Consider the following 18177-nt stretch of genomic DNA (forward strand, 5'->3'; position numbering starts at 1 on the left):
ACCGCCCCCCGCGCCCCCCGCGCCGCCGCCGCGGCGCCGCTCGGCCTCCCGCCCGCCGCCGGCTCCCCCCTCGCCGGCGGAGGTCGCGGGAGCCCAGTTAAAGGAGGCGTGTGTAAAGATTTTGCAATGTCCCTGCATGGTGTTGTAGACTTTCCTAGCAAAGAAACCGGCTTCGGCTTCTTTAAAATCCCCGACGACTCACCTGATTAACCTGCCTGCGGTTCTGAGCTGACCAGGTAAAGCGAGCCCCCCGCACCTCCCCGCACCCCCGCCAGCTGACATTGCATGGGGGGCATGTTTGTGCTTGGAGACGAGCCGCTGCCAGAAGCGCTTCCCCCCCCCCCCCACCCCCTTCCACCTTCAGCCCTTGCCAATTGCACTTGCTCAGAGTCATTCCCCCCCCCCCCTAAAAAAAAACCCCACCTTGGGAAAAAGCTGCACGACGGCACCAGCCACCCAGGGTTCAGTGGCTCTCGCCTCTCGGACAATTATTTAGGATTATTGGCCCGTGTGTGTGTGTGGGGGGGGGTGGTATAGGGGGAAGAAGGGAAGCAGGATGATTTTTTTTGCTGCTGACAGATCCTACCCCGGCAGGTTTTATGTGCGTGTGTCCCTCCCGCCCAGGGTCAGGAGTGCTGGGAAAAGTGACGAGGCTTTAGCCAGCAAAGAGTTTGGGGCCGGGGTCCCGGGGTGGCTCCCGCAGCTGCGAGCGGAGAAGGGGGACTGGACTCTCCAAGCCTGTGCCGGGGCGCATGTGACTGTCGCGGCAGCTGCCCCGTGCCGCCCTGACCCCCGCCGTGTGCCCCCCGGGAGCCCCGAAGTGTCCCGGCTGCGGCGCGGGGCGAGGCCGGCGGGGGGGCCCGTCCTCGTCCCCGTCCCTCCTCCGCCGCTCGCTCCCTGCTGGAACACTTGTGCGGGCGGCCGGCGGGAGCGGCGCAGGCCCGGGGGGAGCCCTGCCTGCCGGGCGGGGGTCACCGTGCCGCGCTGCCGGCCCCGGGCGGCGGGAGTGGCGGCGTGGCCGCCCCACGCGGGACGCGCTCCGCCCGTGCCGGGCTGTCGGGACCCGCGGGCGGACACGCGCACACAAAGGCGGCGGGGCCGCTCGCTCCCGGGATCAGCAAGGGGCGAAGGAAAGTGTGCAAAGTCCACGTAGTGCCCGCTCCTCCTGGCACTTGGCCCTCCCAGCGCTGGCCATGGGGAGGAAGGGGGTTTGGGGAAGCGGCTGCGTGTGGGGTCTGAATGTGACCTGGCTGCGAGAGATTTTCTTTCCTTTTTTTTTTTTTTTTTTTTTTTTTTTTTTTTTTTTTTTAATTTTATTTTATTATTTATTTTCCCATGGACATTAATGCCATGAAGGAGCGAGTGGTCTGGAGGTATATTTTGAAGTGCTGAAGGGGATGCTCTCCGAGTCCTGGGTCTAGTTAATATGTTTCTCGTGATCCCAAAGAAGAGAGGACTGCATTTAAGGGATGACTAAATAATGGGGGAGGCAAGTAAAAATGAGTAGAATATAAAGGAGAGGAAAATGAAGGTGAATGGTAGTGTGGGAAGGCAGGCACTGAGCTGCTTGAGGTTTCTCTCCTGTAATCCTCCCTCTCTCCTATATCGTCCCCCTGTCTCAACTCCCCTCCCCCCCCCATCCTGTCTTTTCATACTGTTAAGGAGAACCTAATAGCCAACATAACAGAAAAACAGCTGACCCCCTGCCCTGCTTCAACCTATCACCGTCTGTGACCGGGAGGGAAATACGAGTGCCGTTGTATAAACCCACCAAAGTTTTAAGCATTTATTAGCCACCCTGTTTATAATACAAAGTGTAAAACTTGCCTGATACATTTAGTTGTTACTTCCCTGTTTTATTTCAGAGATCAAAATGTTCCAGTGTAGCATACCTACCCTCACTTTCAGAATGAGAGTAGTTTACACTTTAACCTACATTACATTGTACACGGTCCACGCATTGCATTTCCACTGAAAATAGCCAAAGACTTGGAATGACAAAGCGACTCGTGGTTATGATCTTTCTTGTGTGAGAGCATCGAGGTAGCTGGGGTTCAGCATGCTGGGGAGGGGGGCTCTGTGGTGTGAGGTGTTTCATGTCTGTACAGGAATCTGGCCTGTCTCCTTTTAGAGGACTTCACGGTTTAAAATGTGCTAGGGGCAGGAGAAGGTAAACACGACATTCAGCGCGCTCATTATCAAAACAGGGAAAACAAATCGATTGCATTAACTGTGTGTGCAGTATCACAGTTGTTCCACAGTATTTTGTCAGAAATTAAAAGGTTACCACTAGAGTACTATATCCCTATCTTCAGCCTGGCACCACTTATTACTGCAATAGTATTTCAATATTAAGTGATCTGGGAGATATTTCGTCTTTCATTTTGAATCCCGAATTTGAATCAGCATTAGGATGTCAGGGCTGTGAGATAAGGTATAACAAACTAAGTAGACAGCTGAAGGGCTCCTGCTGAAGGTGTTGCTGAGAAGGATATCTTGGGCCGTTCGCAGTAACCTTGTTTACAGGGACATTTCAATTGCAACCTGAATTTCAGAGAGAGGCTGCCTGGACTAATGCCTGCGTGTCTGAAACCCATCACGAGTGCCTTTTGCACTCTAAACCTTCTCTCTGCCTTCCTTGCATACTCGTAAAAACTTTTCTGGAAGGTTAGGATGATTTTCTGATATGAAAATTAAGATGTTTTCCTAAGAGGAACATTGCTCTTTGAACTGGTGTACATTAGTAACAAAGTATTCATGAGGTTTGATTTTTTTTTTTTGGTTCTCTGATGTGTCAGGATCAGTAGTTGCACCAGTCTTTTTAGCCTCATGTATACGGCTTTGATTTATTATATTTAAGCCTTAGTGGTTTTGAACGTATTTTGCAGCACATGAAGTCGGTTCAAGTCAGAATGTGAAAAAGAGGCATATTGTAACGAGGAACAGTTTTGTAGTGATTTGCTAATTTTTTATTTTCTTTTCCTAAAGCTGTTCCAGGAAAATCACGTGCATTTAGCGAGTGGGTGCTAAATGCCAGCAGCCACACTGATGAAGAAAAATGCTGTTGAAATACTTTGGAATAATAAATAGGATATGTAATGGTCAACCACAAGATAAACATTTTACACTGTGTTTTTATGGCTCTAAATTGGCTGCATTGTAAACCAAGCTTACTACTCTATTAAGTCATCAGAGTTTTCAATTATTTAAGATTTTCAGTCAAGCCATCTAATACAGTCTTCATCGTCCCTATCAGAAAATTATGCATAAGGTTGTAATTCCTTGTTGTTGGCATGTGAGGGCTTTGTTGTGGTTGGGGGTTTAACTTTGTCTTATCAGGACAAATGTTACAAATCATGCACACAGGAAAAAAATTATATGGAAATAGCCCCAGTCCTACGAAATGGGTATAGTTACAGCACTGAAATGTACCTAATACAATTTGAGATCCACTCACTAAGAAACCTTGACAGTATCTGCCTTGCAGGTACCGTGCATTTGGAAATACTATATCTCCATTTAAATGCAGATCTTCAGTTTTCTCCAGGGGGCAGTTGGCGAATCTTTCGATTGAACCACTGGTACTAGAAAAACTAACTGAAGATTTACCTATGAACAAGAGACCCTTTCAAGTCTGCTTTTTTGAAATAATGATTATAAAATTTCCTAATATTGCAATTTTATATTGATTTCGAATGCCTTTTCAAAAGTCACAGGGAAGGAATAGTGCCTTTTACTCAAGGTAGGCCAATGTCTGCATGCTTGTTTAGCAATCTTAACAGAGATAACTGCTACAAATAACTTCTTTGTTTTTACATGGGTATTGTGTTTGCATGTGGGTTTTGTCAAATGGACAGAGCAGTCTTGCTTTGATTTTGACCTAGATTCCTCCTGATTATTCCAATACAGCTAGTACCTGCTTATTTCCCACTGTGAAAATAGGAGAACAACTGTTGATGCTATCTAGCTGGGGCTGCATGGGCAATAGGCACACACGTCCAGTCTTCTCCCCTCCTCCACCTTGGCTTCCTTAGTTATGGATAAAATAACACTGGAGTCCAAAGACAGTGCAAGCCAGTATTTCCTCTCCTGTGAATTATCTTTCTTTGAAGGCTTGATTCAGAGAAAACAGGAGAAATAATAAAACAAAAGGAGTGGAATGAGTGAATTTATTTCTGTGTCCTGATTTGGCATGCAAATTTTGCACCCCTTGCAGGGATGAACAGGGCCATGTCTTATTTGAAACAAGTCACAGACCCACCTTATTCCTTATTTGCTGGAAACTCAGTGTCAGTAGGTGCCAGTCCTCCTTAGAGGGGCTTGTCCCATCCAGTACAATTTTCTATATTGTTTGTCAGCTGTTTAGTTTGCAGTGTAAGCCAAGGCGTTAAACTAAATGCCCAGGACACAGGGAATGGGAGCTTCCTTTTTGGAGTGCAGGCAGCACGATCTACCTGGTGCAGGGGAGACAGTAGATCCTGACCTTTTCTATGCTGTGTGTCATGCACTGCATGCATTCCCAGCCACTCCAGTCTTCCCACCTGGAAGGGTGCTGCCTGGGGATGCTGCCCTTGTCCCTGTACCAGAGCCATGAGACTGTGGAAATACCATGTGTATTATGTTCACCCGTTAACGGCATATAACCCATTGGCCTCAATACCCTGGAGAAAACATGCGCTTCAGCCTCTGAGCGGAGTTCAGGCAGATCTGCAAAGTCCAATCTTACATGCACCAGCGTTAATGGCAGAGCTCCCATTCATCTTAATTGATATTCCTATAAACATCTGCAGGTTTCTGTTTCTAGTGGAGGCCACTGCTCGGTGGACTTCTTAAAGGAATGTTTTGCATATTGAGGTTGAAAGGGAAGTCGAGCCTGATACATTAACTTATCATCTGTGTCATTCTCTTGACATCAGTTGGATTACTACAAGCGTATATGACAAGGAGATTAGGTGCAAGATCTTCACACACACATCCTTTTCTTAGCATCTTGATCAGTGGAGATTTTACTTCTCTGAAAACCTTGTTCTAAGTCAAGTTTAGGCAAGCACAAACCTGTGTATGCATATACAAGTTGAACAGGGCCTATCCTTTGTAATACAATTTTTTTCCTTTAATATCGAGGCAAGATCTCTTATTATAACTCAACCATTAGGGGAAAGAAAATGGAACTTTTCTCAAACAGCTTTTCTGTTGGGGAATCTAGTGGCAGTTGCTTTGAAGCATGTGTAATTGATTATCATACATTTATTTTAAAAAGGAGACATAACAAGGAATCTAACATGATGTTTTGGAATATATCTTCTCCCCACAATGTTCTTGAGGGAAATGTAAGGTTGCAGGCATCATTTCATGCCCTGTATGTTTTTGAACATAAATCAAAGAAATTGTTGGAGATTTATAGATGTTCATAGCAACTGTAGCTATAATAAACACATGCAGTATATATTTTCCGAGCTATTTTGTATGGGTGAAAAGCTGAAGCTGGCATTTTGTATGAACAATTCAACTTAATCACTGAAAATTTATTTCCTAGTTAGGGTGGCTTACCTGCATAGCATGAAGTTGTACACCTTCGTTTAAGTTCATCTGGTTATGACGCCTTGGTTAAAATTGGGAAAGAATTTAAACTGGATTTAGATACCTTGAATGAATTATTCCCAATGTCAAATTTATCGTGATGCCTCCATGGCGGTATTTACATCTATATTATCACCTGTATTGGTTTCAAAGTATGCTGGATACTTTAGAGAGCAAATAAAAGACCGGAACGGTATGAAAAAAACCAACAATTTTAATTGTACACATAGCGCAAAATACGAGTATATTTAATACAATGGGACAGAGAATCCTGAATGAGCGGGTAGTGCAGAGCTGCTAATGGGAACAGCAGCTAGCTTAGGCATACACAGTTACTGATGATTGTACTAGTTTTGGTTTAAAGTCTTGATAGATGAAAAGAGAAAAGTGACTTTGACTTCTATGGAGGAATTTCAGTGAGGAGAACCTAACCACTTGTTGTGTGAGGATGAGAAAGGTGTTCCATATGTTGATTAGGATCCACATGCACTAAAAAGTTGAAAAGCAAATCCAGTAGTCACAGTTATTATGTATATATGGATAGGCTGAGGAAAGGGTACATTTGGGAGCTGGGCAGGAATCAGACAGGGCTAGATGAACAGAGTTTTAGATTTAATGTTTAAGCAAAGTCCTAAGTGTCTGAATAAAACAGGTAGGATATATTTTGTGGAGTCTCTGTATACTCCTGTTGGGTTCTGAGACTGATAATTAAAACTCATACTCCTTATTGAAAATTTTGAGACTAGCTAAAAGGTGGGACTTTGAAAAATGTCACTGTGCTTCTGCTGGACTTCTGTTTTATTGTGGTTACCTTCAATTGTTCCTCTTTAATTACAAGACTCAGAAATCTCTTTTTAGATGAGAAAGCTGGGTCTCTTATTACTTGACTCCAGGAAACAGGGTTTTAAAATATTCAACAAATATTCATGCAAAAACTGAGAATTTGTTCTATTTTTATTGTAATATTAGCTGTAAATGACTTCCTCTTTATGGTATCTTTGAATTTTAAGACCGGCATGAATTAAACAAGCTTTCTAAATTGTTACACCCGATGGATGTCAGGAAGACAAGGCATGGCCCATTTTGGGCACTGGTACTAGTTTAGACTTTGGAAGAGCAGGCAGTGGGGTTGGCTTCCAAGGGTCACCCTTTCCACTGGGGATGGGTGGAGGAGGGGTGGAGACCTACAACTTCTGACATTGTGTAAGCTTGGGGCCAGCCTCTCCTTCATTTCTCTCCTAGGTCTTGCTCCCCATCCTCTATAAACATTTTTTACCATCCTGCCTTAATAGGCAGGCTACTTTACCCTGCTCTCTGAAGGTTGAAAAATAGGCTTTGAATTGTTACTGTTCTCCCTGCTGGATACAATGCTGTGAAAAAATTCAATGAGAAAATCAGAAAGGAGAGAAAAGAGAAGACAGAATGCTGCAGGTTGAGGTGTAGCTGGGAAGAGTGGGAGGAGAAAGATTTTGCAATTCCTGTTTGTCCCATGTTTAGGACCTGTGTCTACTTTTACAAAAGAAGGTAGCTGAAGGTGCTGTGTCCCTGGATATGTATTGACCCACCTGTGACAGGTGGGGCACAGTTACAGAGGAGAGGTAAGGAGAAGTGGAGTCTAACATGGAGATGACATCCTCCAACCTTGACAAGTGTGTCTGTATGGGGTAGAATTGCTGAATACACTTGGATTACTGCTCTCTCATGCCTCATTCAGAAGTTGCAGCCTTTCTGTGCTGACACTTGGGTATTTAGAGACTCTTGAGGAGAAAACTTCATTCACCGAAATTCCTGCTTCCGCAGGGATTTTTTTTTTTTTTTTTACTTGTCTTAAATTAGTGCCTGGAGTTCCACCTGGCAAAAAGAACTTGTTTTATTCTGTGCTGAATTTCTAACAGAAAAAAAACCCCTTTCCTTTGACACTACAGTCAAAAGAGACCAGGTAGATGGGTGTTGTGAGTGAGTTATGTGAAGTCTGGTCTGCAGGCTGGGCACTGGAGCACAGAGAGCAGGTGGTTCAAGGTCACGGCCCTTCTTACAGCACATCTGGGAGCAGGATGCACAACCTCAAGTTTTAGTCCTTTACTTTGCTCCAACATGCAATCCTTGTCTTACAGCTTGAGCAACCGAGGGACAGAAGCTGTGCTTTTGCAACATGCAGTAAATGTGATGGTGCCAGCTTAGGCACAGAAAGGTGAGGTGATGTGTCAGAGGTGATGCAGACAGACAGTGAGCCCAGCTTCGTAGCCAGGATTTTGAGTCCCTGCCTTGCACTCTCTTGAGGGAGAAGAGCAAGATTAAACCTGCTGATGCTATCACACTTTCATTTCTCTGGTGTGACACAGTCCAGGAGTGGAAAGGATCCTTCTCCCAAAAGGGAGACACGAATTTGGGTGGAAGTGCATGTTGAATCAGTGTGGTTACCCTGCTATAAATGGTGATGACCTTTTACAAAAATGATTTTTAATGTTTTACTAATCAGATTTTGCTTCTTCTTACCTTTTTTTTAATTGACGGGAGGTGAGGATGTGAACTATGAGTATCTCTGAAAATTCAGCCACAAACCCTTGCACTTGTTTGTGCTTGTGAATGAGTGTGTGCGCACGTGTGCAACGTGTGTACACAGACTTGGATGTTGTGTATGCACAGGATCTCAATTATTTTGCTGTTTGAATCATAGAGCATGCTGTCTTGATGTACTGTCAGTTTTGGTTTCTGCCCTTTGGAATAAAGTTCAAAATATTAAAGAAATAACACGCAATATACTAGTAGCTAGAATAGTCATAATGCCTGAGGGGAAAAGAGAGTGGTGAATAATCTGTTTTACAAATGCCCAGGAAAAAACCCTTAACTCCTCCTAACCAAATTCTGCTGTGGTACACTTTTAAAAGGGATTCTTCTAAATTTTTTGTTTCTGAGGCTTTCTGGTTATCCTGGAGAGGGAAGTAGGTCCTGTTTGGAAAGCAGTGTGCAAGCTTTGTGGTCATGCTCTGACTGTGTGCCAGGGGAATGTGTGGTCCCAGTTACTCTTTGAAGAATCACCCTGGGCTAAATGGTGAAACAACTAAATCCGAATTAATTATTGATAATTCTTTAACATCAAATGTGAGGATGTGTTTGGAGTGTTGCTTCCCAGTTAAGAGCTGAAATAGCGCTAGCAGATGTATTCCTTTTAAATGTTGTTTTCTGGTCTTATTAGTTTGCTTGGACAGCTGTAAGAACTGCAGAAGCTGATGCAGTTCCTTGGTTTGACCATCCTTGGTTTGATTCTGGAGGGCCGAGGCAGGAGCTAAGGGAGCACTGACAGATATTTGAAATCACACTGGGACTTTGGTCAGAACACCAAACTTTGCTGAATTTGGGGTGTTGTGCTCCATGGTTTTGATCCAACAGGGACCAGGCTAGACCAGGCTCTGGATAAGATATTAAATGAAAGAACCAGCCCCCTCTCACTCCCAAAATCTTTTGACTTGTACTCTGTATAAGAAAAAAAAGCACTGAGAAGTGCGTGACTGATGCGAGGCAGGCTCAGGATTAATTTAGGATAAACAGGATGCCTGTTGCACTTAATTTAGCAATTCTAAGGCAGAAAATGCTTTTGAGCGCAGCTAACAGCTTCTCATCTGCAAATGCCACGATCAAGACAAAGCAAAAGATATTGTGGCGAATTCTGCAGTTCACAGTCCTGACACAGTCAAAAACCTCCTATTACAGTGAGGGAGACTTCTGCTTGTATCACAACTGCCTAGGATGCAGGATTTCAGAGTAGTGTTAAATAAAAATAATACAGTAAATATACCATTTTAAAAGTCCTGCAGGACATGCAGCAAACGCCGGTGATTTGAACTGGGTGAAGTTGTCAAAGGTTGCTTTGCTCTCCAGAGCCTGGCAGTAGCTCCACTGAAATGTGATGCCATTGGTTTTCAGCAAAGGTTTCTTTCTGCAGGGCTGCAAACAGAGATCAGCTGCTACTGTGTATACACAACTAGGGAGCAAATCAAGCAGCACATTTAAGCAGCCTTTTTAACCCTGAGACTTTCCAAGATTTCTTCTTCACGCAGGAAGTTTCCTTTATATTGTCAGCTGTAGCACTTTGCTCATGTAATGAGATCAGAGCTAGGATCACTGCTGCACAGTAGAAAGACTTCCTTAAGACATTTGTCCTTGAAACTGCACCAAACTCTTGGAAGAACCCAGAACCTGTAAGTATGTATGATATAGGCAACAATAGCACGGTGCAAAGCTGCAATCAACCATTGTACGATATCCGATTAGCAGGGCAGGAGGGATTTTTTTTTTCGTATGTTGTGTTACATTCATTTTCAGTTTGTTCTAAGGAAGCAAATCAATTCGGGCTTCTGATACAGTGACTTTGCAGTAGATGAGCTAGTAGTAATATGTTTGATTTAACTATTTGTTGCTGTCATGTGGCTTGTGGGACAAATATTGTAGCCATCAAACTGTAGAGAACTTTTCTTATGTTTTTAGGCATTTTTAAAGGATTTTGGGGGTCGATCTGGCAAATAAGTTTTTGCTTTGCTCTTTGATTTTGGCAACCCCACCCTTCGCCAAACTATAAATAACAGGGCAAATGGAATTAGTGCGTATTGTTCTTAGGTGGCAATAAAATATATTTGTTTGCAGGCTTAATTTAGTCGTTAACAACGTTGCACTGTTTGGGGTGGTTTTTGTCTTAATTGGATTCTACTCAAGGCTGTCTATTTTGTGTTTTACTATCTTGTCTGTGTCTGTTTAAGTTACTTTGCCGGGACTGCAGTCTGGTTAAACCTGTATTTAAGCACTATTTATATTCCGAACACATTTCTGGTAAAATAAGTGTTTGAGATTTTTATTTTTTTTAAAGCCTTGAACAGTATAGTTCTATTAGCAGAGAGCGCCAGAGAAGGCACAACATGGGTGAATGTCAGACATAGACCTCATAACCTAAGTCTTCTGTGTACTAAGTCTGACCCAAACGTATCCACTTTTGTGACTGCAACTAATACAAGCCTTGAGCTCCCTTTCAATAAATTTTTCATACATGACACTTCTGTTTATCAGATTAATTTCTCCCAGGTTAGCCTGATTGATAGCTGGATTGTGGTTTCTTAAGAGCTTTCTCCATGAAACCCCACCGAAGAGCTGCATTCCATTTAACCAGTGAATGTAAAAACTGGTAACCATGGATTCAGCCACCACTAACTGTCGAGAGCAATGACTTGTTGTAAACAATACAAATGAGCCAGGATAGCAGAAGCAACCAGACATGAAATGATTTTAATAGAAATTACGGTAAAGGTCATGTGATACTGTATTGGCTTGAATTCAGTGTTAAAGGGAAAGTATTTCGCTTTTTTGGGTTTGATTTAAATTGCACATCTCCGCTAGCTTCACGTTTGTGTAAGACCTGCAGAAGGGCAAATGAAACAGTTCTTTGGAAAAGCCTCTGCTTAATTGCACATTGTGACTTAGGCCCTGATCCTGAAAGTGTAGGAATAGCTCTAATCAGTGGCATTATTCACATACTAAAAATTGTGTTTGTAGGATTGAGGCCTTTATAGATATATTAGTAACAAAAATTGTATTCTAAGGAAATACCTGTCACTAAAGATAAATAGTGGAAATGCAAGTTTTACTGGTGTTGTGTGTTTTGGTTGGAGAATTTTGTTTGCTTGTTTCAATAACATGAAAACAAGTTATATTTATCCCTTTGTTTTTAAATGTTATGACTTTCATTTCTCATCCACCATTCCTCAAACCCTCTTCCTAATTTATAGCCTCTCTTTTGGAAAACTGGTAAACCACAGTGTCAGCTATTATAATATAGCATGATGATAGGCACATGCAGATCGCATGAGCAGTCGTGTGTCCTGTCTCAGGAATTTCCATCCCTACAAAGTCTTTGCTGACTCCCAGCTGTCACATGGCTGTCACTCACAAATTCTAACCATAACCAAATCCTCCTCCCCGGGCATGCGCTCACCAAACCTCTCTATGTATGCCTAGACGCAAGCACCAATGTCCCTGCTCATGCACTTTCTTTGCTTAAATGGGTCTCTCCCCCAAGACTGCTGCACTCCACTAATGTTTTTCTCTCAATTTTTTTTCCTGCATGCTACTTCCCTGCTGTGTCTGTCCTTTGTAGGGAGGAACCTGGAACAGGAGTAGTAGTCAGTAAGAAATGCAAAAAAAGTTAACTTTGTGCATTATTTAATATAAGAATTCAAATTGATGTGAATCTAAATTCACAATTTTCATGACCCCCTTAACCTCTTCAAAAACATTAACCCTTACTGTTCTCTAGACAACTGTCACCTTGCAGTATACTGACTTACTGGTTCGTGTATTTATCTGTCGTAATATTTATATAATTTGGATTATAAGAGTCCTAGGCAGGAATTTTGCCTATTTTCATTTTTCTAGGTTATTTCTATATTTCATACATCCCAGATACATCTGTGTTGTTTTACCTGTAATTATGATTTATATATTTTTCAACCAGAGGTATTTCAAACAATTCTCATCAATCTGTTACAACTGGCCAGTCTCAGTCAAGCACAGGTTGCCACCAAAATGCATGGTAGATACAGGACAAATTCTGCTTTCCCTATTCTTCAGAGCTGCCTTGCCAGACTGAGGGGGCGATTGCTTGTGTGAATCGGGAAAGTAAGATTTATCTTATACGTAGATTAACAGGAGGCAAAAATAGACTGACTTCTACTGAAAAGAAATACTTCTGAGAATTAGAAGGAAAACATTTAAAGAGGAGTATTTGGGGGAAAAAAAAAGCCAAATTGCAAAATATTTTCTGTAGCTTGATTTTGTCAGTGTTAAGAGTGTACTGGGGTACTCCTGTAGATCAGACCTATAAGTATATTAACATTTTACCAAAACAGAGGAGGTGGCTGGACGGGAAAGATACCACCTTGACTTTGCGTCTTTATCCTGGAAAGAATCCAGAACCGAAAGTAAAATGCAGGTGAAAGCACAGTGAGACTCGAGACCAATATCCAAGTAAATTGGGGAAGCCGCACTGGCCCCCTTACTGTGAGCTGATTATGAAGCGTTGATAATTTCTACACCCCTTGAGAACCAGGTGGGGGCTGTTTGAATCGTTGAGCCTGGCAGAAGAAACCAAGTTTCAGTCTGGAGGGATAATGCAGTGTTCAGGAAGGAAGGAGTGCACCATGACCCCATGGACTTAACTGGCATGGGACAACAGGCAATTTTCTTTTGCTTAAAGTATCTCTGGCATCTTTACGATCTGTGACATATGTGCTTATTCTACTCTCCTGTATTTTGCATCAAATACTGATTTTATAATGCAAAACTTGCAGGAGTTAGTGAGTGAGCTGCCAGAACTCTTTGCCCATCTGCAGCAAGGAAGAACCGGGAGGCAGATCCTTTTGTTTTTCTCCTGTTTTTTAAAGTTTCTCTGCTGGTTGATGGGCAGCTGCAGGAGAATTTTCATTAGAAGCAGAGCTCTGTGAAGTTGTATTTGGATCTGCAAAATGGAGACCCTCAGTATTTTAAGCATAGAGGAGTCTCAGTGTTTGCAGTCAGTTAAATGTTGCAGTGAATACCTGGGATCTGGCAGGAACATTTACCATTAAAATAATTAGTAATAATTAATGATATTTTCCTTGTAATAACAGTAGTATAGAATAATAACAATAACTTGTATTTTATTATTGTAATTCTGATCTACTTTTATGCCAAGACTGCTTTTGTCAATTAGATAATTTGTATATGAAAATAATCATATTTGCAATCCTGTCAACTAAATTCAAGTGGGGTAAGTACAGGCACCTTTAAAAAAATTGAAAATGTATTTATGATATGGAGATACAAGGTGTAGGGAATATAGGGTAAACTGTTATCCACATCTACTCACACTTTACCTCATGGTTGAGACAGCCAACAACACTGCGGGTAAGTGAGAAATAAATTCATAGGTTTTGCCTGGTGGACTCCTGGCTGTCAGGAACTGGACTGAAACTGCTTAATTCCATGGAGCATGGCAAACTAGTTGGTCACTGAATAACAGAATATTGTTCTTTGAATTATTAACTCTTTGTAAACATTACAGTATTTTATAAATTTTTGCTTCTTTCTAGTTTTGCCTCTTAGCTGATGTGGTTTTTTGAGGACTCCTCTAGTAATTTTGTCTTTTGAACATTTCCAAATGTACTTCTTCCCATGGGCTATTGAAGACCCATGATTTATGGGTTATAATATTCTCCAGGTCAGCAAAACTGTCATAGGGTCTAAAGACAGGACTGTGATCTGTATCAGCTGCATTAACTTTCCATTAACTTTCCATGACTAGAACACGTCTTTGATTATTCTGCATTACTCCTTTGTACAAAATAAGGTCGTTCTCTGTGTAGTTTAGTTTTAACAGAACCAGACTGTCACTGACCATCAGCTTTTGCATGCGTAGACTCTCTTCTTCCTGGCAAGGCTTTAGGCCCAGATCCACAAAAGGATTAGATGCCTTAAGTGGGACTTAAGTGGGATTTAGGCATTGAAAGCCCAAACTGAGATCCTCAATATCCCCACTGAACTGCCACCTAACCTTAGGAGTTGCCTAACCTGTGTAAGTGCCTACGTTTTCAATATACAGCTTTCCCAGATGGCCAGAGATCTGCTTTGGATGTTCTCAAGCACTTCCATCCTGACAAGGTTGAGCCTCTCTGCTCCCATCTTTCCCCTCACATCCCAACAGACTTCAGAAAGTGCAAACTCTCCTTGCAAAATGGTGGATTTCTGTGTGTGATATACCTCACTTTCTCCAGCTGTGTCCTTGAAGGAAAGGACCTTCCAGTAGGTTTCTTTCAGGAGCAGCCTGAGAACCTTGAAAAAGTTATCAAAACTATAAAATTTGAGTATTGCTGCTTAAAAATGCAGGTCTTAGAGAAGAAGAAGTGGGGCTACAGGTGAGTGTGGATGGCCTTTGCCATCTCCTGCTGGCAGTACTGGTCTGTTCTTGCTCAGCGATGGCCGCTCCTGAGTTGGCTGGCACTGCACGAGACACAGGAGTTACTGGCAGGGCTGAGGGCTCCATCTCACATGCCGAGCACCTGAAAGCTGGGTACTGGGATGCAAAATTATCATTGTTCCTAGAGGTTTTCTTGGAGAATCCAGGCCCTGGTGTTTTATGACAGCAGTATTTGGAGGAAGAGCTCTTTTCTGCAAGAAGTCACTTAGGGTTTCAGCTGACTGTGTTACATGGTGGATTTTTTATGTTTTGAAAGCCAGACTTACTGGGGTGTTCCATGTGCACACCCAGAAATAAGAAACACTCTTTTCAGGGCTTCAGTCTCAAGCATTTCTGGAGCTGTGGGAGGATTGATAGCTGTCTCGCTCCGCGGAGGCCAAAGCAAATAATGTCTTGTTAGTAGCTGAGTAAGTGGTCCTGTGCCATCACTTCTTTCTCAGCTGTACTCATGACATTTCATGTGTTCTCAGCTATGTCTGTTGTTTGTTTAAATCCTGCTCAGTTCCTTGATTTATCAGTTTTCTGTGGACTTTTGTTCAAGTAGTCCCAAATGCTATCCTATATCAAATAGATGCATCCTTATCAGCAAATAGTCTTTCATCATTAACTTTAACTCTTTCACATAATTCTGCATATGTCCACTTTGACCTTTTGTTTTTTAACATATTGGATTTTTTTTAATGGGGACAGTATTTAGGAAATCTCATAGAATTTTTTCTGAATCATTCTGTCTTTTTATGTGAAAGTACCTTTTATCCACATGAATAGATAAGAATATTTTTCTTTTTCTTTTTCTCTTTTTTTTTCCCCCTGAGAGAGAAAACTTTTTCGCAGGGAATTCCTAATTTTTGAGTTTATCAAAGACAGCTAGACTACATACAATCTTAATATTATTTCTTGCTGCTTTTGATTTATGTACGTGTACAATCCTGAAAACAACAATACAGAATGTAGAACATATTTGTATAGAGGTATAGCCTAGAAACTATACGAGCACAAAAAAGATATATTTGTACATTTAGAAACTGCAATCATGAAAAGCCTATATCTAGCGAATAAACATGTAATAACAAATGCAATGTGTGTTCCTTACAGAGCTTAGAAGTGTTTACATTGAGGTAGCAAAAATTTGTAGGACTGTCTATGATAATGACATCTTAATAGCTAAGAACATTATTCATGTATTTTTAAAACTGGTACAGGGATATCTGTTATTTTAGTGGAGAGTATATGTTGTAGATTAACCTGCAACTTTCAATCCACTAACTTTTTGTTTTCAGAATAGCATGCTTGAATTATTACACATTTATTTTGGCATTTTAATACATACAAACATTGTGAGCATTAATTCATCATACATCACGAACATATGACTATTGTATGAACCGGTTTTAGTTATAGGAAGTTCAGCAAGTATTGTGCCTTGGTGGTTGCCAGATCACTTGCGTGCTTGCTAAATCCTATGCACAGTGCTTCCGTTTGCTGGGTTACTCATTGAGCTTTTAATAGTCAACTTAATTTTAGTTAAGGTTCAGTTTAGTAACTCTCGCAATTAGTGGAAAATATTGCCAGCATTCATCTGGTAAACCATATTACATACGAGAGGCGCACACACCGCATATGCGGAGGTAAAAGATAACAGATCGATTCTGATGGATCCCCTCGTGACGAGCTCTTAAGGGTAAATTACAAAACCTTTTAATTATTGGGGGTAACCTTGCAGAAAATTGAATCTTGAGTTTGCATGTAGGAGGAAGTTTGGTCGCCCTTGCTCACCACTGGTTCCCAATACCAACAGTTGCTCCGTGCACTGGGGTCCCTGGGTGCCTCTTGGGCTGCGGCTTCACACCAGTGCTGCTGATGTGCAGCTTCTGAGGTGGGCCTGGAGCCCTCATAAAATCAAGAGGTCTTATTTTTGGGGCAAGCTTCTGAGCCCTGTCCTACTTATTTGCTTTGCCTTTCTGAAAACAACTGAGGTACAGAAGGCAAGTCTGCTGCTTGACTCTTTTAAGGCAGTTTTATGGGTTGTTTTATGGGTATGGGTAAAGGACTACAGGTGAGATTTTTTTGCCCTCATATAAAATGGAGATATGACTTCACCCAGCCTTTTGGTGTCCTGAGAAATTAAATACTAGGGGCAATAACCATAAGTAAGGATTAACTTGGAAATAAAGGCAAAGGTACAAAAACCAAACGCAGCAAGAGACTGTTTTTTTCTTTTTAGCCAAATGAATAGGTTAAAATGGATGTGTCTGGCTGATGTTATTGGAAAATGAAAACCCATATGTTCCCACAGGACGGGCACTACAAGGACAGTTAGAGCAGTGTCTTGCCCTGTCAACAGTGCTCATGTCTGATCTGGGATTTCTCCAATCCATAAATACCCAAAACGCAGGTCTCTGACAAAGTAAGAAGAAATTGTATAACAGAGGAGGCACAAGGGCATATACTGTCTTTATCATAATTGTGTCACTTGCTCAGGAGTAAATGCCAGTTACTTCTGAGTAGAGTGAAATTCTGGAGTATGTGTGCCAATCCAGTCCACTGGGCTACAAGCCACTGTCTTGAAACAGTCTTGGGTGTGCAGGGTCCTACACCAGTTAGAAATACACTGATTTAAGTAAAGGTAATAATATTTTTTTTGCCATAAAAACCTAATTTAGAAAAGGGGAGACTGTCAACAGGCCCCTATTGAGTTGTGTGAAGAACAGACAGCAGAAAACTCTGATTTGTAGAAGGATGTAAGTAAGTGAGGATCTTTGCATATGAAATCACTCCCCAGCTATGGAAAAGCATACAGGATAATGTCTTGGCTTTGCTGAGATCAGTGGGAATCAGTCTGGATGTCACTGTAGATTCTGTATACTCGGATGGTGCTCTTGCCAGTGACGGAAATCCCAGTGCAGACTGCAGCAGGATCGTCACTGTCCCGTTAGGTTTGATCTTTATAGGAAAGGTATCACTGCTAGTAATATTATGGAATAAAAAATTACTGCCAAAACCAGGGATTTTAAAGCTTTCTATTTTATATATTTACCCTGTTATTCTGAGTGATAACACCATAGAAATTGAAACATCTCTGGGGCCTGTTTGCAAAGGAGGGCAAGATTGTTGTTTATTTCCCCAGTTTTTCCAGTTACAGGAAACTGAGGATCAAGATTTTGGATGCTAATCATAAGAGGCCTTGAAAAAGGAAAAATAGTAATACCTACCTTAGAGGAATATTTGTTTGTTTGAAAAGTTCTGTGAACTCCTTGACAGAAAAGAGCCATAAGAAATTCCAGGTGTTTATTCCTCTGTGACAGAAGTCTGTATTTGGGCTTCTGTTAGTCTTCTTTATTTATAACAAAATCTTTGAATATAATTTCCAAGATGTTCAGCTATCAGAAGCAAAGTGATAATGAGGACAGAGGATAGGTCATGAGTCTGCAAATATGTGTGAGGAGATGGTGAGCTTAACCTACCAGGTGAAAAAAAGTCAGTATAGCAACTGCATGAACACTTCAAAGCATGCACCTAGTTTGCTGTACTAATTTAATTATCCCTGCTATAGATATGTTTGACAAACATATCTATAGCCCAGATCCTGTTACTTCTCA

General features: G+C 41.8%; 1 protein-coding gene across 26 annotated transcripts in view; it reads left to right on the forward strand.

Moving 5' to 3' along the window:
- Positions 1-18177, forward strand: part of ESRRG (estrogen related receptor gamma) — a 397162-nt gene that overhangs the window by 19242 nt on the left and 359743 nt on the right. For 15 of the 26 annotated variants that reach the window (XM_064648195.1, XM_064648212.1, XM_064648191.1 and 12 more), the window contains exon 1: positions 42-236. The exons of 4 other annotated variants lie outside the window; for them this stretch is intronic. Coding sequence is in view for 5 of the 22 variants with exons in the window: in XM_064648184.1 (XP_064504254.1) it covers positions 9682-9779 (98 nt within the window). In the remaining 17 variants the exon portion in view is untranslated. Of the gene's footprint in view, positions 1-41; positions 237-8793; positions 9780-18177 lie in introns of those variants that run through there. 7 more of the 26 variants (XM_064648186.1, XM_064648185.1, XM_064648193.1 and 4 more) reach the window with 5 other exon arrangements.

Source organism: Pseudopipra pipra, chromosome 3, assembly GCF_036250125.1.
Source record: "Pseudopipra pipra isolate bDixPip1 chromosome 3, bDixPip1.hap1, whole genome shotgun sequence".
In the NCBI taxonomy this organism is placed as follows: domain Eukaryota; kingdom Metazoa; phylum Chordata; class Aves; order Passeriformes; family Pipridae; genus Pseudopipra; species Pseudopipra pipra.